The sequence below is a fragment of the Ascaphus truei genome, chromosome 10, assembly GCF_040206685.1.
Source record: "Ascaphus truei isolate aAscTru1 chromosome 10, aAscTru1.hap1, whole genome shotgun sequence".
NCBI lineage: Eukaryota > Metazoa > Chordata > Amphibia > Anura > Ascaphidae > Ascaphus > Ascaphus truei.
This window is the reverse complement of record NC_134492.1, coordinates 38,460,543-38,485,862: the sequence shown is the minus strand read 5'-3', so window position 1 is coordinate 38,485,862 and position 25,320 is coordinate 38,460,543. Positions and strand designations below refer to the sequence as shown.

Below are 25,320 nucleotides of genomic sequence, written 5' to 3'. Positions count from 1 at the left end.
TCATTAGGAGTAATGTTTGAGTCCTAATTCACTTGCCCTCTTTACGCAGGGGATCCGTGGAAATGTCCAGTCATTTATACTGTATATTAACCGGAATACGAAACTGGCAAAAAGGCCCTTGATAAAGACCCAAGATCCCGTGAGAAATAAACATCGGGTATACAGCAATTGCATACATTTGGCCTAATTTTAAAATGGTGCTTTTCTTCTGCTAAACAGCTAACTAATAATACCTGTTTTGTGAAAGCCGTATGGTTGCAATGTTTGCAGGATCCTGCTGTAATACTCCCAGCATGTGGTTGCCTCCCTCTCTGCAAACTCCAGTCTTCATTGGGTTTTTGTAATGTTTTTATTTGGCACGAATTTGATGAAACTTAATCGCTGTGTATCTTTTTGTTTTATTGCATTACTTGGAAAATGTGTGTGAAAGAAAATATTTATAATCTCACACACAGATTTTGATGGGGAAAAAAGGTGCAGGTACCATAGGTAAAGAAAACAACATATTGTAGACCTAAACTGCAATAAATAATGCAGCTTTTAATAAGGAAATGTGACAGAAAAGGGCCTGGAGCCGCCTCCCTGACAATAATGTAGTCCCCATTCCTGACAAATTCACAATCACTGGGGTTTCCTGTTGGTCTGTACAATGCAGTGCTGGAAAGTTTCCACATGGCGAGTGTACGTGTGACGGTAACGCCAGTGCACCGACACAGCAGCAAAGCTGACCACACACTTATACGTTGTGTAATATGAAGGGATTGAAGCTATCAAGTTTAACCTACATAATACATATCCGGATTTCCAATGAATTTTTGAACCCCCCTTTGCTGCCAGAAGAACAGCGCATTGTGGAGCAGGGAAGGATTTACAGAAACAGGGGAAATTCAGATGCTGCGAAAGCAGTTTGGACCTCATATAAGCAGTATTCATGTCTTGCAATGTTTACAGTAACCTAGGACTTTTCCTGTCTGCCTTAACTTTTTGCTGCTCAGAAGACTTCTCAGTGGGAAAGCACACAGTCTCCTCTGATTGTATCATTCAAGTCATCTGTTCCCATAGGCAGAGGCTGTGGCGCTAGCCTGGACTTCTTGTCAGGGTCTTTTACCTTGCTGCGAAGTAGGATGTTTGTAGATGGCGAAGTTGAACTTTGCCGTCACAGGGGGTTGCAGCATATTGCTTTTGTATTGTAAGATAATCAACAGTTATCTGATTTACCCTCTAACACAATGGTGACACAGATAGGTCAGCTCAGATGACCATGGCCCAAAAGCAAAAGACGTGATGGAGGGTCGTGTTTATATTCGTGGAGCTTACAATCTGTTTTTGGTGCCTGGGGCACAGGGAGATAAAGTAACTTGCCCAAGGTCACAAGGTGCAATCGGGAATTAAACCAGGCTCCCCTGCTTCAAACTCCGTGCCAGTCAGTGTCTTTACTCACTGAGCCGCTCCCTCGCCATGCCTCTTCATTACTTGGTTAATATGGCCCTGAGTCTCTTACCACATGCTGAGGAATGATATGACAGTGTAAGTGTAGCCTGTTACTAATACTGTTGGGTGAATAGTGACATTGCTCTGCCAGTCTGGCAAAGAGTTAAAATATTTATTTTCCTTTTAATAAATTGCCCTTTTTTTTTTGCCTATTTTTGCAGGGTATTATAAATGGGGCCTCAATTGATTATTTGTCTTCATTTTCAACTCGCTGTTTAGATTTTTCAAAGTAATAGCGATCCAAGGAAAACCTTGTGATGAAGAGAAAAGAAAGATTGAATAGCGAAAAGGTGTGGGAAACACAATTGGGAATGGATCAATTTAACATTGGAAATACAGCAGCATTGTGCCTCAAAGGTTTAAAGGAGCAATTCGTGAGCTTTGAAACTCCGCCATTATGTGAACCCGGCTAGCCAAGCCAGCCACTGGCACCCCCTACAGAGGTATGTATCTCCGGAAGCCGGGGGACCTCTGAGCTGAAATTAATGGGGTTCAGCTCTGGAGACCCCGTGCCTCAATCCCGTGTTTAAAATAAATGTGCAGGGGAAATGGTATGGATGGCCGCTTTAAGCCCCCGACAAAATCTGTGTATTTTTGTTGCCCATGGAAAAGCTTTTGCACACCTTTTACTGAGAGATAAAGGTAGTGGGGAGACGGTATTGAGCGCTTCAGTTTCTTGTCACTGTGTTTATGTTGCCAAGCGCGACTACAGGCCGGCTTCTCTCTAGGATAGGAAACGTTTTAATTTCAAGGGGGAGGGGAATTTTCTCCTCAAAGCTGCCGGTTGAAGCCTGCTTGAATCTCTGTTCTATTATTGTGGTTTACTTCCTCTTTTTCATGCGAATGAGCTGTGTCTTTAAGGAGGGCGTTGCAAATAGCTTGAGGGAGACACAGGCAGAAAGAATGAGGAAGAAGCACTAGTGAGAAAGAAATAGGATAAGTGCACAGGAGACAGCTCTGGTCTTTCTGCCCAAGCCTGGCCTTCCCCTTCCACTCTCTGACAGTTTGATGGAGGGACACAAGATAGGTAAGTGAGCTTGGAGTGTCAGCGGGGGACTCCTGTCCTGCACATTCGTATCAGGTGCGGGGTTGTTATTTGTGCAGAGCGGAGTGTGGGATCTTGTGTAACCTCTGACAGGAAGAGTAGACAGACCTATTTTTGTTTGCTCGGTCTTAGACAAGCAAGCTTAGAAATGGTTGGAAATGGGGCATTCTGTATCTTTGGAGCTCGGTATTGCAGCCAGTTTGTTAGCATTGTATTGTGTCTGTTAAGGCTGCCAAGGAGACAGTCTATCCGTTGGCATGCTGTGAATTACAAAGCAATGTGTGATATAACTCCAGCCATTGAATAATAGAGATTGTAAGCTCTTCGGGACAGGGTTTTCCTTTGCCTTATGTTGTCATTTAGATGTTGCACTTATTCCCTTTCTAATTTATTTAACTTGCATTGTAACTTTATAAAGCGCTGTGTATATTGTTGCCACGATATAAATAAAGTAATGCACACATGACATGCAACAGATATCTGTTACAATTCGGTATATCATTTTGAGAGGCACCCTTACCCACCCTGCATGCTATACATTGGTATACTTTAAGTACCTTACTAAGTTGTCTTTATGCCTTTCAACATATTACTTGGATTGGAACAGGGATTCTCTTTTGCGTCTGTTTACTTTTAAATGTTGCTTTGGTCAGTGCCCTTTATCTGCCTTCTACATGGTCTGTGCACATATACTGTAATCTACTGTAAAGCACTACACTGTATTCAAAAATATTTTGAGACAGAAATACCATGTCTCTACATTAGAAGTCTCTTCATTTTTTACTACTTGGTCTCTGTACAATTCCTATTTTATGCTAAGATGCGGGCGCATTTTATGATGGAGCTGCACAGCTATTTAAATGACCCAATGCTTGGTTTCTCATGGGGCATTTTCAACAGTCGTTTACCTATTACGGATGCCTGTAAGGATCTTAATCCTTCCTGCATGTTGGGTACGAGGAATATGTCTCACTGGCGTGTGTTGAAAATTCTAGGCCCCTTTCTTATGATTTCATTGACACAAAGCTTACTGGTTTGTTGGCTACATGTACCTCTTAATAAGTTCCCATGTACAGGCATACCCCGCATTAACGTACGCAATGGGACCGGAACATGTATGTAAAGCGAAAAAGTACTTAAAGTGAAGCACTACCCTTTTCCCACTTATCGATGCATGTACTGTACTGCAATCGTCATATACGTGCATAACTGATGTAAATAACACATTTGTAACAGGCTCTATATTCTCCCCGCTTGCGCACAGCTTTTGTACAGGTAGGGAGCCGGTATTGCTGTTTAGGACGTGCTGACAGGCGCATGCGCGAGCTGCCGTTTGCCTATTGGGCGATATGTCCTTACTCACGAGTGTACTTAAAGTGAGTGTCCTTAAAACGGGGTATGCCTGTATGCGAGGCTACTTCCATTAATAAACCGCAGTATTTCTAACCAAAACTCTAGGATTTCAAGTAAGACACTGCTAGTACTTTAGAACAAGGTTAACCTATTGCCTGGATTCAGTAAAGCTGTGTGGAGATTGGGGTATTTATTTGTTTAATTTGATCAGTGTGAAAAATGTCTGTATATGCGCTCCAGAACCAAAGTCTCTTCTTTAAATGTAGCATGGAAGTCCTCTGCCATTACATATTTAGTATAAAACAGGCTTTTTACACTTATTTATATTCTACCAGAATATTCTCGGCTATATAGCAAGATTTGTTCCCCAGTAACAGTACTGTATTATCTTTCTTGCCACTCCAGACACTGTCCGATCACACACAATCTTCTACATGAGCTTTGAAGACCACAAAGGTCTCTTATTCCTTCTGAGGAGTGGGATTCATGGACAACATATGCTGTAAATAAATTTAGATACAGTAGAAGATTCTCACAATATTCATTAAAAAAAATCTTGTTGACCCCAAGGCTGCTAGTGCACAAATTAAACGAAATACTGCGGTGTTGTGTTAGCCTCCCAATGAACGTTGAATATTGCACTTATCTGGGCATCATTTTTACCCCCTTCCAGGAAAAATAAAAATGGTGTATTTTGAATGAAACCGTATTTGCTTCAATCTTGCCACATCTGCTACTACTTGGATACAATAGAGTGAAAGCAGTCGAACATTTTGCAGAAAATCACACTTAACAGGATCAAGTATCTGCTGTCTGCATTTGGCATAGGTTGAACTTGATGGACATATATCTCTTTTCAACATCTTCTACTATGTACCTATGTAACATTGCCTAAAATGCTGCTCCTGTGTGTTTCCTTTGCATCTGACTTCCAGTAAGGGCACAAGTTGTACCACACACATGGGTTTTCTTTTTGATGTTTGAAGTGGCCCAGTTAGCAGTGTTCATCATACTCCCTATTGCTTCATAAGTCTTCATTTTCTGGGGTTCTTCATAATGGGCACTGAACCCTTAACATGTTTCGATGCTGTTTAGGAAGTAATATTTATGTTTATATGGTTGTTTATGTAATGTTTATTGATCAATTGGCTATTCTTTGACTTCAAAGAGAAGTAATTGAGATGAATACAGTATATGTCACCGCGTCTTGCTTCCTTCCTCCCCCCCCAAAAAAACCTGCATTTGTTGGTGGGATTGTATGTACTGTAAGATAACTGTTAACAGTCCCCCCTCAGTAAACACTTTCCCTCTGTAGCTTCTGGGCCATGTGCTGCTTAGCCAGTGCTTTCTATATTTGGCACCCCACATGCGAACTCCTGTCGCTAGTGCTCTATTATTAACCATTTGTGAAGATGACCTTTACCGCCCCCGGGGTCACAAGACAGTGTGGGGAAGTGTTGGGGCTGCCTGTAGGTATTTTTTACTGGTGAGAAACATTTCCTCCTGTGAGTCAGACATGCACGTGAACAGCTTTTTTTTCTTCTGGCTTTGGTGACTCAATCCTCTCTACACCCCTCCTACCAGTTGTGCTGTGAGTGAAATGTAGAGCAGGGAAGGGGTTAACAAAAGGTAGGGAGATGGTGCCTTGCCTCCCTTCCCTTGTCACCCCCACCTCCTAGGCCCTGTTCCGCCCGCCTCTAATTTAGTGTGGAACCGCCAAGGCAGTAAAATGTTTGCAGTACTGAGTCATCATTTTAACTGTGATTAATTCCAATAATAGTTTGTGGAATCCGTTTATTTTATTTGTAATAAAATTTGCCTGCCAGAATAATAATAATAATAATAAAAATCTGTAATAACTCAAAACTCTAGCAAATCTACAAGAAAACCTAATCATCCAAGTTGAGGCCACATTTTTTGTGTAGTGCGAATTGAATAAAAATGTTTAAGAAATGTGTGTATATAACCTATGTGTGTGTGTGTGTGTGTGTGTGTATATATATGTGTGTATATATATATATATATATATATATATATATATATATATATATATATATATATATATATTAATTTCGGCAGTTCCAGGAAAGGTGAGAGCACAGTGCTAGCTTTACCAGCTGTCTGCAGCTTTTTGCCCCGCAAACGGGAACGACCGTGGTCGGTTTCCCTCGGAAATCCCCAACCACCAGGGGCATCAGTGTAGCTATATCTATATATCCACAAAAAAGCTATTTCTATCCAGCAATTCACATATCAAGATCTTGGAAGCAAAGGTTGATAGCGGTGCCATCTGCTATCTGGCTCCCGAGATGGAAAATACAGTTTACATTGGTGACATTGACTGGGGCAACGGTCTCAACTGAGGAGAATGCTAATTAGTAATGTGTAACGTTTAATCTTTTAGGGTGTGCTGAGCATCAGAGTAGATGTGTTTTCTACATGGTAAACCCCAGTAATGAAGTACTGAGGAGATGTTCGTACTTTTTCAGCTGCATGCTAAGGTGTGTCCTAAATAATGCAGGTCTTCCTTATTTCAAATCGCACCATTTACTTGAATTGCAATAAATTGAAGTCACTTAAAGGTACAGCCCATCCTAGGACCAAAGTGAACTAATGGCAGTGGCATGTTTAATAATAATAATAATAATAATATGGATGTCCGTGATTGCCGCATTAAATTCAGACAAGTACAAAAGTATCGAAATTATCTTTCAACTTTTAATGTTACCATGGTTACTAAATCTTTCATCCCTTATTTATTTACGCTGTTTGTTGACCGGTAATTAGCTTTTGTATTCTTTGTCTTTATCATAATGATGTGATTATTTGTCAAGCTGATGAACAAGTAGGACAGTAAGAATTTGATGGGAATGAATGTTGGTGGACCAGTTAAAAAGAAAAACTCAGTTTAAAAAAGAAATCAGACACCGAAAAGGAAAAAGTTTAATTTAAGCTGCAGTCTACGCTGAGCAATTTAATTACATTTTTTCGTTATTACCTGAACTCCGGGGGGAGGGGTGGGGCACAATATGGCCACAGGATGGCTCTGGCAGGTAATAGATGAAACCTCATCGGCAATTTTTTGTTGGTGACCCTGACCCCATTGGCCATGTCTGTAGATATTTGTTTTTGTGTCTCACTGACTCGAGAAACCCCTCAAATCTCAGGAGCTGGTGGGGCCCTCAAATGTCTGGGAACTACATATTGGCTCTGGGTTTCATTTCTTGTTTTCTGGCGCATGCTATTTAGTACGATCTCTTTAAACCGTCAATATATGTTTTTATTTTAATATATATCCTCAATGACATAATGCAGGTACTTGTGCCACTGAAGGGGTTAACACATTGGTCTTCAGATACCTGCCACTGTTGAAGTGCACACCCACATGAAACTTGAAAGGGGGGTGGGGGAGGGGGAATGAAGACCTGGCCTTTTACTGGAACTGCCAGTATGAAGAACATTGGAGCAGTAGATTATGAGAGTAAATACCTTGCAAATGTTTATACTTCTGTAGGGAGAAAATGAAAGTCTCCGCCATGTCCATAAATGTTGAGGTGTTCCTCCTTACTGTATGCCGTTTTCTATCTCCCACTGATTCGGAAATTGAACCCAAAAAGAAGCCTCTAGTACAGTACAGGGTTTTTTTTTGTCATGTGTAAAAACAACCCTCCTGTGTTGGGTTAGCATTTAATGCCGCTACTGCAATGTTGAGGGAATTTTATGGGCCTGTCGAAAACCCACAAAGGCTTTACCCTAACTTTCGCAAAGCAGACGGTGGCAATGGAAACAGAATGAGTGTGCGGTGACGCTCATAAATTGAACAGCACCATTTTAACTGGAATTAAATTGCATTAACAGGGTATGTAATGCATCTAGATTTGTTAGTGTTAGAAATTGCAAAGTCAAGCAGATACAATGGAAAATATACAGTGAAAGGCCCCTGTGGGGGTGGACACAAATATAAAAAAATCTTAAAATGGTCACAAATTTTAGGAGCCAGAGTTTTCTTGGGGGGGGGGGTGGAGAAAACCTTTTTAGGGTGCTGTTCACCCGGGATTTTTCCATCCCTGAGGAGAGGTCAAATAAATGTCTTATAAATAAAACTATACTTTATTGTTGCCGATAATAAATTTAGACACACACTAATGCTGTCTTTCTTTCTTTTTTCCATTAGGTCACATCTTTCATTATGTGCTGACTGTCTGTATTTACAGAAGATATATAAGAAAGACAAACTTTATTTTGGAAAGGTTTTTTGATTCCAGTGGAATCTGTGCTTAAGCTCCGTACCCCTCGCTTTGCAAGCCCCTACCTTCCAAGTGGGACGCCATGCCTGTACAAGCCCCGCAATGGACCGACTTCTTGTCCTGCCCCATCTGCACCCAGACCTTCGACGAAACCATCCGGAAGCCCATCAGCCTGGGCTGCGGGCACACGGTCTGCAAAATGTGTCTGAACAAGCTGCACCGCAAGGCCTGCCCGTTCGACCAGACTACCATCAACACAGACATCGAGCTGCTGCCCGTCAATTCGGCCCTGCTGCAGCTGGTGGGAGCTCAGGTGAGTCTCCTCTGTTCATGTCTGGTTGTTGATGTTTGGTTGGCCTCTTCAGTAAGCAGATGCAGAGCTTTGCCTCTGACCCAGGTTGAGAACTTTTGGGATCTCCTTCTTGTGCTTGTTCTTGGTTTTGTTGGTGTTCGATTATTTATAGATTTGCTGCTACTGTCTTGCTAAAGGGAGTTTTCATGTTTCTGAGTAAGGATTTACAGGGGTATAGTTGGGGTTCAGTTAGCGCTGCATGGTTATTGAGGTTTCTGTCTTCACTATTATGGTCTTCGTTGGGATACTTTGTGTACTTTGTTTTTGTGTGGAATTGTGTACTTTGTACAAGTTTGGAGTTTTCTTTGATAAATATAGGTGAGTACTTTTAATATAGGTTTGAGGACTCTTTTGTATGGTGGCTGGGTAGGTGCTTTCTCAAGTCTTGGGTATGTACGAGAGCCCTGAACTAGCTTCAGTCTCTGCCACAATGTATATATTTTCTCGCTCAGCCAGTTTGGGGTCCTTGCATTGAGTTGAGTTGCTGGGTAAGGGTCTGGTCTGGTCTGTTGCATTGGAGACCTTTGTTTGACATGCCGTCAGCCCCTCGATACCTCGTCCTAGGTATAAACCTTGATTGTAAGCTCTTGACATGAGGGATTTCCTGTTTATAAATTCTGCCAAGTACTTTGCAATATACATTGACCGCTATGGAAGAAGTTATTTTGTAAATGTTAATCTTTCTTGAAGTTATTTTAGTAGCTCACTTATTGCTATAAAAATGATATGAAATCAGGAGGCAAAACTCTTAATATAATCAAAATTCCGTTAAATAGTTCCTCTGCGGAGATGTTTACAGAATTCCTCCAAACAGAAGTGATGATGCCAAACCCGACCTAGTTATGAGAGATTTCATACAATCGACACTTGTTCAGGGGAGATGTGGCACTTGTTAGGGAATAAATGTTGTGTTATGGTTCCTCTTCTATGTTTGTCCTCTCCCATAAGACCACGCGCCCGCACTGCAGACAGGCGGCGCGTGGAGAGGCACTTGACCGCTATATGCGGTCTGTAGGGGGGGGGGGGCGTGGTTTGAGCAGAGGGCTCTCCGTGCTGTCCCCCCTCCCCCGTCGGTCCATCCGTCCCCCCATGGATACTGAGCACTGGGGTGTGTGGGGGGGACAGCAGCCCAGCACTGGGTGAGCTGGTTTTCGGCGTGGGGGGGGGGGGGGGGCGGGCGCCCAAAACGGCAGCAGACCGGATTACAGCCGGAGCTGTCATGCTTTTGCACAGCCCACCTTCTCCCCCCCCGCCCCCAAATCTGCTGCTGCCGCCGCCTCTCCTCCCCGGGAAGAAGAACTGGCCGCAACCTCCCCAGCACTCGCAGCCTGAAACGGGCACCGGAGCTCTAGACAGCTTCCCTCCTCCCCCTTGTCCCCTCATTGGTTCCCTGCCGCACAACGTGACGCGTCGCCGCTTGGGATCACGATCCTCGTGTATCCCCTGCTGGCTGACGCGTTGCAGTGCGCAGCGAGCCTTGCAGGGAGGGGGGACTGAGGCCGGCTCGGGAGGAACTCATGTCCGGTGAGTGACGCACACGCGGCCGCGCGCTGTCGGAAGCAGCGGGACCCAGACCTAAGAGTTTTTGGGAGTGTTTTTTTAGGAAGCAACAAGAGTTCATCTGTTGCACTTTAGTACTCTGCACAGTTGTCACCATTACTTGTGCATTAGGCTTTGCCCTTGTGGTCCGACTCCTGCCTACAGTACATACGCAGTGTAATGTTGTGTTTGTATTTGGGAAATGCCCTTTAGGTTCTGTCCATGTTGAAAGGTTTAAGCAAGCTCAGGTGTGTGTGGATTTTTAGGTATTTTATTTGCATTAAAAAAAAAAAAAGATTTTGCAACCAAATCAAATGACTAATGTACACACTACAAGGAAGATTTAAATAAACGGGGGCGAGGGAGGGGGGTGTAAGGGTTACGGAGATGGGTATTAACAGGGAATAAAGAAAAGACAATGCGACTGGCCAAACGATATTTGACAAGTTGACTCCATGCAGACAGTGTAACAAAGAAAATAATCTATCAAAAGGCTTGTATAATAAGGGAACACAATGACATAAATATCAATTGGTGTTCTATGTATTGTTTTTTTTCATCCGGTAACTCTCCAGAGGTGAGGTTCACAAAGGTTTGGCGTTGCTCGTTGCTCTGACGACATTCTCTTACTAAAACTTTCAAAAATGCGTTTTCAATAGTTCTTCTTTACATTGCCGTTTTATCCAATGTTATTTCTTACATTCGGACAGTTTTTTTACAGAATTTCTGAGGTTTTTTTTGGCAACGCTTGTACATTTCATACATTTTCCTCAGGGAAAATGTGTTCTCGTTGTCAAAGCTGCCAAGTGTAATGTGGATCGGAGCACCTATCCAGTGTTATAATGATAATCCACAAAGTTATGACTTATTGAAGTACTTTAACTTTGTTTCAATATCTTGTAACATTGAAGAAAAATAAACGAGCTGCACACAGTATTTAATCCCTATTATACAAGTACTTCAAGCACTTCTCATCATAATCACATTGAATTTCATCCAGCGGAGAAGTCTTTTGGGAGAATGCTTAGTCACTTGTTCTCATACCAGCCATATTTAGTTCTGCACCACCCAACTGGATACAATGCATTGTTTGAGATCATAAAACGTTCAGAAACATGAAATTGAGTGGAAACTTAGCAGTTGTGCAGCAGCACAACCTTATAAATGTAGATCACAGATGTGATACAACTGGTGTGTTTTATCAGTATAATATTGTGCTGTACTGTTTTTTGACAGTTTTTTTTTTTTTAAACGGCAGTTGTTTTCTGAAATCTTAAACTTGCAATAAAATCATGAAAACATATTTGCAATAATAAAAATAAATTGAGAATAGTATGAATGGCATTGCCTAAAAATATTGTGACCTATGGGTAATAATACATGGTTTCTAATAATGCAGTGTGCTTGGCTATTCACCTTCCTACACTATAAGAAAGTAACACATTCCCCGTTGACTGCTAATTATGCATTATCCATGCAACACCTGCATTTCTGCTTACTCGCCCTAACTTTTTATTTAACCATTGCTGTTTAACTCTAAATCCATATAACCCGAGGCTTAGAAATAAGAGCAGAGGGGAATGCAATTGGGTAGAACCTTGCATACGATCAGTGTGATTATACCACAAACTGGAATCCCAGCTCTATGTAAAAGTATCCAGAGTTTGATTTGCAAGTTTACTTTAAAACTAAGTGGAGTTGAATTATGAATCTTTAAGTACATTTGAGGCTCTAACCTGCCCTTAACATGAGTTTTTTTGTTTGTTTTAACAATGAATGTGACTTCACACTTTTTTGCAATTCTGATTAAATAGTAGTGGGTCTGCATATACCTGTACTTGTGTATCTTTGTTTTCTTTAACGCACCTCCTAAAGCCTAAATGGGTAAGCAAATTTGGCTACAGTCTTCTCACAAAAATATTATCCTTTTTGAGAAATGCAAATGAAGGTTAAAAGTATATATATTTTAAACATAACACTATACCAAAGGGGTAATAATCTTTTTTTTTATTATATATAGATATGGTATCTCTATATCTCTGTCTCTTGGAAACATTCTATTACTATTATTAATAGCTAAAATGTTATATTATAATCTACAATGGTACTGTAAACCTTCATGTTGTAGCACTCGGAAAATGTCTGTATAAAAGAACGTTGTAATACAGGATGAAGATGCAGTAGTGTCGCTCCCCAGGGTCGGCATGCTGCCTTTGGTCCACGTGTTACTTACTAGCCTTAGTCTATTAAATATGTATAAAACTAGTGAGTTAAGGTATGTTATTACGTGGTTAGCTTTAGGGAATTTAGGGTAGGGGATTTTAGGGTAAGGGCTCTAATTATTGGTTTTCTTGTTAGGGGTTAAGGTTTAACTTTTTATGGTAAGGTGTTAAGGCTAGGGGTTTTATTTTAAGGGGGTAAGGCTAGGGGTTTAGGGTAAGGGGTTAAGGTTTTTAGGGTGAAGATTGGCATTGGCATTGGGGGTTGGGGGCTTAGGGTAAGGACTTAACGTTGGGATTTTGGGGTAAGGTTAAGCGGTTACCTTTACGGTGACACTGTTGGTGGTGAGCTGCCCTCGGCGGCTGATCAGCAGCGGTAAGTTGGCTGGGGCAAGTCGTCCTAGACGGTAAAACTAGCTCCTCTAAGTTATGTTATGTAATGAATCGCACTAGGTGTCATGGATTTGGGTGAGTCTTGTCTTTCCCAAGTAGACCTCTTATTTCTCTGACCTGTGCTTGCCCTGCAGGTGCCTGAACAGCAGCCGATCACTTTGTGCAGCGGAGCCGAGGATACCAAACACTATGAGGAGGCTCGGAAATGTGTGGAGGAGCTGGCACTGTACTTGAAGCCCCTCAGCACTGCCAGAGGTAAGAGAAGGCGCTCCGACAAACACTGGTTTAAGTGACTTCATTAAGATACTGGTCTGTCCCAGATTTAAAAACATTTACATTTATTGAACATTGGCGCAAAGCTCACTGGCCTGTATAGTAGAATGATATAAGCATTATGTACGCTATATAATAGAAGTAGGGAAGCATTCTAACATGTTCATTAAAAAGGAAGCAGAACTGCAAGTGTGTAAATAAAGGTAGTGGTACTCTGGATGTGAAAATAAACTAGTAGTATTCTATACCCCCAAGTACCATCATACTTCAGTCACTTCAGCCGTGTGTCTAGGTGTGTGTTCAGCACATTTAGTGGCACAGCGTTAAATTCATCTCTGGCTGTCCAAAGCATTTGCAATGTCGCTTGTGGCTGCAGTGGTTAAAGTCCAGGTTTCTCCAGTGAAATCACTCCTCAAGCAGTGTCTCGAGCCTTCAGAAACCATAAGTGAACAGTGCAGTATAGTTGTATGAAGTGAAAGCAGAAAAACTTATATCTAATACAGAGCGGGGTAACCTAACGTATAAGAGATGTGCCTGTGCGGCCCTCATAACCCTCACATTCGTTTAGAACAGGTGATAGGCATATGGATGGATCAGTGAGACGTACTCTGCATATGCTACTGTACAAATAGAGGGGATGTTAGAATGGAATGGGTGCCCTTCTGGTTTCTGGAATGTAGTATTCATTTAATCATTACTATGAAATGTTGCAAGATTATTCTAGGGCACACCTATTCATTTTGAATGTGCGCTTTCATAATTGTTGTGTTGTGCAAGATCCGTGTGGGCTCATTGGCTTCTCTGACTTCCCCCATTATCACACTCCATCACCCCTCAGTTTGCTACTCTTCCTTCACTATTTACGTAGGTGTGGGTCTAAACAGCACCACACAGAGTGTGTTGAGCCGCCCCATGCAGAGGAAGCTGGTGACGCTTGTACATTGTCAGCTGGTGGAGGAGGAGGGACGTATTCGAGCCATGAGAGCAGCTCGCTCGCTGGGAGAGAGAACAGTCACTGAGCTCATTCTGCAACATCAGAACCCCCAGCAGCTCTCCTCCAACTTGTGGGCAGCTGTCCGCGCCCGTGGCTGCCAGTTCCTAGGACCAGGTACAAGGAATACACTGTTCGGTTGCCACTACCACTCTGTGCTCCTTTTATAAAATTACTCCACTTGGAGAAAAATAACTAAAGAGGTTGTGAATATGAACTCCTGGAAAGAAGCTCCAACATCTTGGGCAATTAAGGGAATTTTTAGAGGTCTATAACCAATCTTCTGTTTTGCTCTGCAATGTAGTATTGTCCGCTTGGCAATGAAGGCATTCATGAATGCGCTAGGAGTAGAGTAGAGGATGACTCCATAAGTAGGCATGGCTAACATTTAAATCTGTTATTGACATTGCAATGTCTGTGTTCCAGCCATGCAAGAAGAGGCCCTGAAGCTGGTCCTACTGGCTCTGGAGGACGGATCTGCGCTCTCTCGGAAAGTTCTGGTTCTGTTTGTGGTGCAGAGGCTGGAGCCGCGCTTTCCCCAAGCCTCGAAAACTAGCATTGGGCATGTTGTCCAGCTGCTGTATAGAGCCTCCTGCTTCAAGGTGAGGGTCTGGAATGTTCACAGGAAGTCCAGTTGAAGCTGGATGCTAAGCTGGCAGCCACACCCATGCCACATTTATTGGCAACATATTAAAGCATTATTTAAAAAAAAGAAAAATCATATCTTAAATTTCTTTTGCAAATTGTAGACAATGCAAGTTTTTAAGAAAAAATGGTTCTAAAAACCGTTACACGGAGTGGTCATTTTCTGTTTAGGTAAAATATTGATGTAAAAGCATTTTGTCTTTTTGCAAGAAGTTCCTAAAAGGGAATTTGTGCAGTTGCAGAGTTGGTGCCGGCTCAGTATGACGCTGCTGTATTAAATACATCTTGATGAAAGCAGTATTTTTCCTGTGACTTATACCAATTGCCATTTATTAGTGAGTGTTCTGTACTTTATGATTCGATACTCCCATAGTCTGAAGAATACTTGGAGTATTATGAAGTAAACTAGTTTTGAAGCTCCTGGAAATGGGTGACCTAACATACTTAAATCTGCAGTCCTCTTTCCTAAACCATAAATCGGTATAAAGAATAGTCCTTTCATTGTCAGTAACTCAGGGTATCATTAAATATAAGGAAAATGTTACTTGCCTGCACCGGTTCACAGCGGGGGAGACCTTTTATACCATCCAATTGTCCCTATTTAGTGGGCACTGTATCTATTTTTTGGCCCAGTTCTTAATGAATACACAACACACCTGTTGTATCTATTTCTGCCAGTGTGTTGGAGCGGAGGATAGATTCATCTCGTGTACCAAGTAATTGGTGCTCTAAACCTTAAGTCCCTTGTGGGTATAAAGCAGCAAAACGTGAAATCTTATGGTTTGTATTATTTATTTATTATTTATTTAAAATAAACCAGTTCTTTAGTATTAGATAATAAGGCCATTTTAATGCGTTTTAACATACTGTGAGCATCCTTTCATTTCGATAGCAGGTTTTATCCCACCACCTAAGCAGTGCAAGATCTTTGCAACGTTTGCCTGTTTGTGATAATGTTGCCAATATTCCCAGCAGTTTGAGCGGCAAACTGTAACAATAGATAATGTAACCTTAGTAATATATAACACATGGTAGCTGCTGAGTTACCTGGACTAAAGGATTGATTGAAAGTGGAAGGCGGCCATTATGTTAGGCACACAATCAGAATGTTTATAGATTTATAACAGGAGCACCAAACGATTGCCAGATTAGGTAAGACTGTAGAATTCATTGATACAGTGTCCCATGCTTTACATATACAGCAGGGCGCCGCTTCTCGGCGCTCCGCTTTTCGGCGATCCGCTGATACGGCGGCACCAAGAAGGGGGCAAGCCATGTTGAATTTAAAATCGCGCATGTGCAGAATGGGCGGGGCGCGCATGCGCAGACCGCCGGTTGCGCGCGCATGTCGCATATGCGCAGAACGGCGAAAATGCCGGTTTGCGCATGCGCAGCACTGAAAATCGCCGGATCCGCTTTCCGCCGATTTTCACTATACGGCGGGCCTCTGGAACGGAACCCGTCGTATACCCGGGGCCCTGCTGTACAAATAAGAAGGGGGGGGGGTAGTATTGCTGCTTTAACTAATTAGATAAAGTGAGGGATTTATAACATGCTTAAATAGATCGGACAAATATTTTTATGGAAAGGAAAATAGTCCTACGTAGTGTGCACATAAATCCATGAATGTTATTTGCATTTATTCAACTTCGTATGTTATTGGGAGTCTGAAAGACAGACAACCTTGAAAGCAGCTTCGACCCCCATAGAGAAGTAAGAGGGGACCTATTTTCCTGTGCAAAGATTGGATGCTCTGCATTGATATATTGGGAGCAAGTCTGCAACTCTGAGCCGCTGATTTAATTGGAGAGGGCGAGAAGCACTTTATCCTCTGTTCCTGATGTAGGGGATGGATCCACGTGATCTCTACACAAGCGAGGGCTCGGGTGCCGAAATGTCTTTGGCACTTCTGTATTGTTGGCAGTCCAGCATTCGAGGGATTTAGAGCTTTGCGATATGCACATCACAGCAGATGTCTTGCTCTTGCAATACCCAGGTCACAAAGCGTGATGAAGACTCATCCCTGATGCAGCTGAAGGAAGAGTTTCGAACCTACGAAGCGCTGCGTCGAGAGCATGACTCCCAGATTGTCCAGATCGCTATGGAGGCCGGCTTGCGCATAGCACCCGACCAGTGGTCCTCTCTTCTGTACGGGGATCAGTCGCACAAATCCCACATGCAGTCCATCATTGACAAGGTAACAGCCTCTTTCCTGTCCTTGCCTTCTTTCTCCTTGCTCATCTGCCAGCAGGTAGTTAAAGGCGCAGCCCCTGTTATAAGTGTGTGGTTTTTTATTTATCCAATAGTCTTTTGAGAAATACTGATGTACAAAATCATTTTCAGGGACTCATTAAGTGAGGATTATTATTTTTTTAAAGAATTTCTTTATAACTCCTCTCTTAACATTGCAACTTTTGAATCTCTACACATGTTCTCTGTTTCTATGGGTTTATAGTTACTCTAGCACACCCATTAAATATTGTATCTTTTAGGCTCTTATTTGGCTTTTCAGAGTTGACCATTAGGGACTAAATTGAAAAGCTTTTTTCCATCTTAATTTGTGAAATAAACATTAGGAACGGTATAGAAGCTGTTACGTGGCTGAATACTTTAGCTTTTTTACAACTCCCATTGTAGGTTACTATGTAGGACTTGACCTCTACTACCCTAATAAGCTCCCCTCTCCTGCAAAGAAGCTGTAAATGGCCATTTGCTTGGCGGAGCTCTGCATATCCTCTGGTCAGTAGAGCAAGTCAAACCTCTAGTTAATTTATTACAAGAAAGGTTTTGTTAAGTTGCAGACCCCGGCCTCATTTGCTCAGAGCGTCCAGGAACTGACCATTGCTCTGCAAAGGACCGGAGACCCTGCTAACCTCAACAGACTACGTCCTCACCTGGAGCTGCTTGCCAACATAGACCCAAGCCCAGGTACGTGAGTGTCTGGGTGGCAGCTCTGGCAGAAGTCTTCTGCACTGCGCTATCTCCGCGAGATACAGGTATAGGGAGTTATTCACTAAAGTGCGATAGTGCAGATCGGGGCACGGAGACTCCCATTGAAATCCAGAGGAGTTTCTATGCAATACAGCCCCCATCAGCATTTGCAGTTTTAATGGTAGAACAAACCCTAGAGAGATAAATGATGCTTTGTCAAGTATAATTTGAACTATACTAAAGAATGGACACTTGAATTTCTGTAAGTAGAATCTTTAATTACAGACATGGCTACAGTACCGTAGTGTCTGGATGTTCTATTATTTTGAATGTCATAACAAGAAACGTTTAAATGATCAGTTTCCGATTCTGCATATGGGAAACTCATTACAAAATACTATATCAAGAACATGATGGGCTTCCCTCAAGCGAGATGTTGAGAAATGAAAAGCAGAAGGCTGCTGAGTCATACCTCTTCCTCCCTTTAGCTACATGTTACCATAGGATGGTATCTGATGGCAGATATAATAGATGTCTTTAAGAAAAGGTTAGACTTCTTTTTAGAAAGTAAAGGTGTACGGGGATATATTAAATAAGTAAACTTAGGAGCCAGGAAGAAATCTTGATTGCCATTATAGGACTCCAGAAGGAATTTGTTTTTCCCCTCTTGAGAAGTAATTGGATAATGTTTCAATGGGGTTTTTTGTTTGCCTTCGTCTGTATCAATTTGCTGTAAATACATATAATACAGTATGGGTATCTGTCGTCTACATTTAACATACTGTAGGTTGAATTTAATGGGTATATGTCTGTTTTCAACCTTATTTGCTACCTATGTAACTATGTAAAATAGGTATACATCAATTCAGCAAATGTAATAAGAAATGACGGCATGAATTTTTATATAGGTTTTTGTGTGTGTGTGTTATATTTATATGTATGTTTCTGTGTACACAAATCCATACACCCACTTTTCATTAGTAAAACATCACTGGGGATGTTTGTAGAAAAATTATGTATACACAAGAATTTCCTGCACCAAAATAAATAGATTTTGGTACCCAATCATTTCGAGATTCCTGATTTGATGAACATGATTCCGCTGGCACAGGCGACGGTGCTATGTGCTATTAGTCGTCAGAATAGCAACATATTAAATGAGTTTGATGCTAAATCACCCCTTACATACATAGCAAACCAGTTGATGCTTAATCACCCCCTATATAATGGCTTTGGACCTTCGGTCACACCTCATCCGTGCTTGTCATAGCCAGAATGCGATTTCCCAGTAGAACAGCAATTTATCGGCTTGTGGTGTTCCCATGCAGATGCCCCATCCCCTACGTGGGAGCAACTGGAGAACGGTCTAGTGGCAGTGAAGACAGTGGTGCATGGCCTAGTGGATTACATCCAGAATCACAGCAAGAAGGGGACTGACCAGCAACAGGTGAGCTGGGAGATTTACATAGAGTTATCTCAAGGTACAGGGTTCAGACTTGCGCAGCAACCAACAAGTTTCCCAAGAATTTGCATTCAAGGGAATAATAATAATAATAATGGCCAATTATGAAAAATAGACAACTCCTATATAACTGATGTTCATGAAGCAATCATAATTATAAGACCTTAGTAATGCCATCCATTAAACAAAGAGGTTGCCGACTTTTGTAGTGACCGGTAGTAACTTTACAATGTCTGTTGCTTTTATGTCCTAGCCTCCACAGCACAGCAAGTACAAGACCTACATGTGCAGGGACATGAAGCAGAGAGGAGGCTGCCCCCGTGGGGCAAGCTGCACCTTTGCTCATTCGCAAGAGGAGTTGGAGAAGTAAGTGGGCACAACAGATGAACTGCAGCACTGGTAACAAAGTTCTGCTGTTGCAAGTGTTTCCTCACCACTAGCCAACGTAACGATGAACCAAAGGTCCCTTCTGTTCAATGACTCTACATTTGGTGAACCAGTAACACAAAGACAATAGAGAACTTTGGCCAGTCTCAAAAGGGCGACCAAGTAAAGCAGGTCCGGATTCAACCCTCTCCCTACTTACCCAAGTGTCATTTTAACGCAGTCGTTATTCATTGACCAGAGTTGTGTTACATTTTGATTGCTAGAAGCATCTTATGGCCACATTAGCGGTTTTGCATAACACGCAGCCACTTCTTTTGCTGAAGTTCCCAGAATTGCTAACATTTTTAGATGAGGTGTGCAAACTGGGGGGCGCGAGAAATGTTTTTTTGGGGGGTGGGGGTGGGGGGGGGTTGGGTGGGCGGGCGCTGGTTACAGAGGTCCTGTGCTCTTCCCCAAAGAATTTACATTAAATACCGGGGAGCGTGCGAGGCCTCGGTAACTCACTTACCTTCTCTCCGACGGCTTTGGGTGATGCGGCGTCATTTGACGCCGGATACCAGGTAGGGGGGGCGCGAGCACTGGGGCTGAGCAGGCAGTGGGGCGCAGGGTCAAATGTTTGCGCACCCCTGTTCTATAGTAGTCATCTGAGGCTGTGTAAGGATAAAAGGTGTGAAATAATTGTGGGAAAACCTTTTGCTGCAGAAGGAGCTTTTTAATACATTTGCAGGAAAAAGATTGCAAGAGCAACCTCTCTGTTGATAGCATCCGATGTCCTCTGTAGTTAGTTATCAGCGTTTCTGACCCCTGTGGTCGTCATACGTTTATCCCTACACTTGTACAGAATAAATTGAGCTTTTTCGCTTTCCCCACGCCCGTCCCTGTCATCTTAGGTTTCGTAAAATGAACAAACGCCTGGTTCCCAGGCGGCCCCTAAGCGCCTCGCTCGGTCAGCTGAATGAAGTGGGGCTCCCCACCGGGGGGATACACTCAGACGAGGGTCCCATGGACCTGCCCAGCCGCAAGTCCACGGGCCTTCCCAACGGCATTGTGTCAGGTGGCTCGGTGACGCAACTCATCTCTAGGGGAACAGACTCCGGCTACGAGTCGGGAATGAAGCCAGTGAAACTGGATCACCTAAGCAGCAGTGCTCCCGGCTCCCCTCCAGAGTTGTATGTATCCAGGGGGCTTCCTTTTTCTTTTTGATTCATTGTCCTCCTTCCTTCATCTGCTCCGATAACGATCAATGTGTCAGAAAATGGTAGTTTTATACCGAGCAAGGTTTTCTTTTTGTGTTCTGCTTCATGATTTAGTCTGAAACGTCATAAGCGTTGCAGTTAATAAGTGGACAACATTTACCACGGTCGCCATACTTAATTTCGCAAAAAGGAGGAGGAACTGTGTTTACATCCTTGCAACATGATTCGATGTGTTCTAGGCTTCTTCTCCTAGCTTCTTATTAATGGAGAGCCTCGCGCTTGATAGAGATGATTTTTGTGATGATTTTATGGGGCAAAATATGGAACGGGAAACATTTTCTGCTCCGTTTATAGGACGGGGCGAGTCTTTGAGCAAGTTCGGTCCTCTAAGGCTATCAACAGGACAGGTTTTCACGATTTCTCTAGAATGAAATTAAACAATTACCTTATTTGTAATTATCATAGGCTGCTTAATTAGGTATATTTCGATGTTGAAACCTGACTTATTGGTATCCCTGATGGACTGAACTTGCCCTGACATAAACGATACCGATAGGCAACAGAAAATAATTCGGAGGCAAATATAAGACGGCAAACCATTTCCTGAGCATTGCCACAAAGAGCTGATCAAACAAGTGAATGAAGCATAGACCAGTGGCTAGAGTACGCTGCTCTGGTACCGCACAGTGTGCTGGTTTGGTTAGAACCAGTGAGGCCGCTGCAGGGCCTTATAGAGAATATTTTATTTATTTCAGAACAGAAGTTGAATGGAAAGTGTTCAGGGAGCTAGTTTCAGTGTTGTGTTGTGTCCCGCGAGACTGATCTGGGTCCCTTTTAAGAAAGTTATGCCAATCACATTGATAGACTACATAATGTGTCTAGTCTCGTACAAGTGGAGTTAGCGGTGTTTACACGGACAGGTAGTTACGAGACCCATATTTTTATTGAATGTTTTTTTATAGGTGTTCTATGGTGTTTTAATACGTTTTTTTTTTTCCCCCCCTTCAGGCTCGAGTCCGTCCCCAAGACTTCCATGTCTGCCTTACCAGTCAATTCCCACCCAGCTCCTCGCGTACCCAGCGACCTGCCCCAGTTACCTGTGTCCAAACAAATCCAGATGGTGCCCCGGGGCTCCCAGATGTACGCTCCTTCCCAGGCAGACATGTTCTACCATGATCCTCGGGGAGGCGCTCCCCAGTTTGAGGCAGCTCAATATCAGCAAAGTAAGTGACTCGCGTCTTTCTATCCCATCTATTATCGGCCTTCGGGAGACGCTTGTTACTATATTGGCCCTAAACTGGGGGAGGGACCATGGAGAATAACATTCTTTTTCTGTTCCGCCCCTTTCATCTACCAGTGCTTGTGGCGCAGTAAAGCAGTGTTTGGTCTATAGCAAATATATAAAAAGCTTAATGAAGCTGAAACAGGACCGGTTTAGTGGTTTCTTTCTCCCATGCGAGGCTGTGGCAAGAAGCCACACAATTTGTCAGGGGCAATCCATGCAAGGATGGTGCTGACTGAGATCATTCGTTTCCCTAAGCATTGTTAACGGTCCTGTTTACGTTGAACCCAGCTTTAGTTTTCCTTTCTGATTTATTATTATAATGTCTCCGATAGAAAGGCCAAGGTTGGATCTTTCTTGGATCTTTGACTTATTAATGGAGCCATTGTTAATTCCAATGTGTACATGGGGTATTCTTGCAGAACCTAGTTTCAGCTGGGAAGAAATGCCACCACATCCTCTCTCCCCTTTCCAGGTTGACATGCAATGCAATCAGAAGTGCTTGAGTATACATCGGCAGGGATCCACATAGCCCATCATATTCAGTCCATTATTCTGAACAGATACTGCCACTCCGCCTCTATGTTCAGTTTAAAAGCAGTGCTATTACATACATAAAGTGCTCATTCACAACATTTCGAGGGACAGAGCCCTTATTCAGATGCCGATCTCTGATGTTCCAGTATTGTGCTCTTTAACTCCATGTTGTCCTATCTCTTGTGTGAGATTGCTTAGTCTGCCACTGCTCACTTTTCCTCCCCTCCACTCTCCCCTGTTTTACAGATGTCTATTACCCGCCTCAATCCTCGCAGTGCGTCTCCCGCTTCAACAGACCCCCGCCTTCCGCCCCTGATCCCGCCCCCACCTACCTCGACCACTATGCCCCCTACTTACAGGACCGGGTTGTCAGCACACAGTATGGCACACCCACCCAGCAGTACCCACCCATGGGGCAGCCTATGTACCCCCCTCATTATGAAAATCGCCGAGTTTACCCTTCGGCCGCCCAATCCTACCAGCGAGAGGAAATGGTGCGCGGTAGCCCTGTGCCCCTGGATATGCCTCCTACCGCCGTCTCCCCCTACGTTCCCGAAGCCAGAGAGCGATACCAACAAGTGGAAGGCTACTATCCCGTGGGGCCACACCCAGGACAGATAAGACCTTCCTACCACAGGGTATGTATACACAATACAAAATAGTATTGTGTTGTAACATTAATATAGGCATTTCAATATGGCAACTTTTTTGCAGCACTAGGATATTGTGGATCTCTTATCCGATCCCCGTTACACTCAAAATGTTTACATCGCTAAACCACAGGGCGCAAAACATAAGTCCATACAAGATGGAATACACTGTCGCAACAATTGATACAACCACTTAGTATATATCACAATGAAATTAATTTCGTAACAGACATACAACACAAACGAAGGAAAAAATACTAAATATAGTGTAGTATTTGGGACATAAATGGGTCTCGTTAATATTTTTTAGTTACACCCTCAGATTAGTAGAAGAGTGATGGCTTCTTAGTATGGTCTTTGCTTGTGGCATCTCTTCTACACATTAAGATCGGCGCCCAGTTCAGGTATTTAAGGGACATGTTTTCTGTTTTTCTGTTCCTTAAATACCTGCACTGGGAGCAGTTAAAGCGGCAATCCATGCGTTTTTTATTTATGTAATTTGTTAACATTGGTTTGAAGCGGGGGATTAACCCTGTTAATTTCAGCTCCGGGGACCCCCTGCTTCCGGAGATACTTGCCTCTGTAGGGGGTGCGTGTAGCCTCTCGGTTAGCATGATTCATGTAATGGCGGCGTTTCAACGCTCCCGCGGCCTGCAGGCCAATAGGAAGCTGTGATGTCATTAGGTTCAGCTTCCTATTGGGCCACGTGACGCACAAACTTTCAATCTAAGCTGGAGCGGCTGCCGGACCCCTACGGAGGTGAAATGAACGGGGTTCAGCACCAGAGACCCCCTGCTTCCAACCTGTGTTAAACAAATGAGACATGTAAACGGCATGAATTGCTCCGTTAAAGTGAGCCCATCGCCATATGTGATCCACTGCATTGTCCTGATGCCCATGCATAATTCTGTGTCTGTTAGGAGCCCTACGGTCGTTTGCCTCCGCAGCACCCATCGCAATCCCACCCCAGCCTGGACGAACTGCACCGCCGTCGCAAGGAGATCATGGCTCAGCTAGAGGAGAGGAAAGTCATCTCTCCCCCACCCTTTGCACCCTCACCCACGCTTCCTCACCCCTTCCATTCAGAAGAGGTAAGAGACCTGAGGGGGGCAGCTCAGGAGAAAGGGAAAGAGGGGAAAGCACATGGTGACGAGAATAGTTTTAGGGCCTCGGAGAACTTCAGGTGTTGGTGATGTGACCCAAACTTGCTCCCTCTGCCTCAGTTTGGAAATGTGATGGTAACTGACATCTTGTTTGCAATTTTGTTGTCGTTTGAAAATGTATCACTGCTGTAACTCTCTCTTGGAGGGCTTGATTTGCGCCTGAATTCTGTAGGCCAGGGGTCCGCAACTCCAGTCCTCGAGACCCGTGAAAAAAGGTCCGCTTTTCAAGATATCCCTGCTGCAGCACAGGTGGCTCAATCAGGGGCTCAGTCTTGGATTGAGCCACCTGTGCTGAATCCAGATATCCTTAAAACCTGACCTGTTGGTGTGTCCTTGAGGACTGGAGTTGAGCACCCCTGCTGTACGTGGATTAATCAACATGGAAATGTTGAACTTCTGGCTCATTTCAAGTGTTCATCTTTGTCTTTTAATGCTGTTATCTTAAGATCTGCACATTTAAGTTCACAATAACATAGAGTAATATGTATGCAACAACAAAATGATGATAATGGGTGTGCTGGTGCTTTGGAAGAGCCAGGAAACGCATTGCATTGCGAAGCCGCTTTCCAGTGCCAGGGAAGATTTTAGTCCCATGCAGTTGAATAGCGCAGATCTCCCCTCCAGCACTGGAAAGCACCTTCTCTGTATATTGGGAGACTTCATGCGTTGGACATAAAAGGGTTATGTTTTAGTCTTTGAAGAGATGAATTAGTTTCTAACTATAAAACACACGCACACACACAAAAGATAACGCATGCACGCCAAAGTTTAGGGTACCCGAAGACCAGCTAATCATCACCAAATGGTGTATGCTGGTGGTGCTCCAAAGAAGGGCAAAATGTAGTAACGACAAAAAAAGAATTCTATGGAGGAGCACACAGGTTTACCAATAAAAAATGAACAAATGTATTAATATTAATACAGATAATAAAAACAGGGGAGAAAATAATAAAATGGAAGGGAATCCCACCAAACTGGTACATGGAGATTACTATGTTTGTGATGTATATGTACACCATGCATATTATTGTAAGCTGCTGACTACTTATTCGCCCTGGCCCAGTTTGGTGGAATTCCCATCCCTTGTATTCTTTCTCCCCTGTTTTTATTATCTGTATTAATAATTTTTTTCAGTGGTAAACCTGTGTGCTTCTCCATAGAACT

The 25,320-nt window shown here is 43.1% G+C and overlaps 1 protein-coding gene across 6 annotated transcripts in view; it reads left to right on the top strand.

The window, feature by feature from the left end:
* Positions 1-25,320, top strand: part of RC3H1 (ring finger and CCCH-type domains 1) — a 58,449-nt gene that overhangs the window by 18,494 nt on the left and 14,635 nt on the right. For 3 of the 6 annotated variants that reach the window (XM_075616667.1, XM_075616666.1, XM_075616663.1), the window contains exons 2-13: positions 8,064-8,449; positions 12,774-12,894; positions 13,781-14,020; positions 14,330-14,505; positions 16,545-16,745; positions 17,344-17,476; positions 18,808-18,926; positions 19,195-19,307; positions 20,219-20,497; positions 21,533-21,747; positions 22,590-22,981; positions 23,914-24,084. In XM_075616667.1, coding sequence (XP_075472782.1) covers positions 8,219-8,449; positions 12,774-12,894; positions 13,781-14,020; positions 14,330-14,505; positions 16,545-16,745; positions 17,344-17,476; positions 18,808-18,926; positions 19,195-19,307; positions 20,219-20,497; positions 21,533-21,747; positions 22,590-22,981; positions 23,914-24,084 — 2,391 coding nt within the window. In that variant the 5' untranslated portion in view covers positions 8,064-8,218. Of the gene's footprint in view, positions 1-2,406; positions 2,519-8,063; positions 8,450-12,773; positions 12,895-13,780; positions 14,021-14,329; positions 14,506-16,544; positions 16,746-17,343; positions 17,477-18,807; positions 18,927-19,194; positions 19,308-20,218; positions 20,498-21,532; positions 21,748-22,589; positions 22,982-23,913; positions 24,085-25,320 lie in introns of those variants that run through there. The other 3 variants (XM_075616664.1, XM_075616665.1, XM_075616668.1) reach the window with 3 other exon arrangements.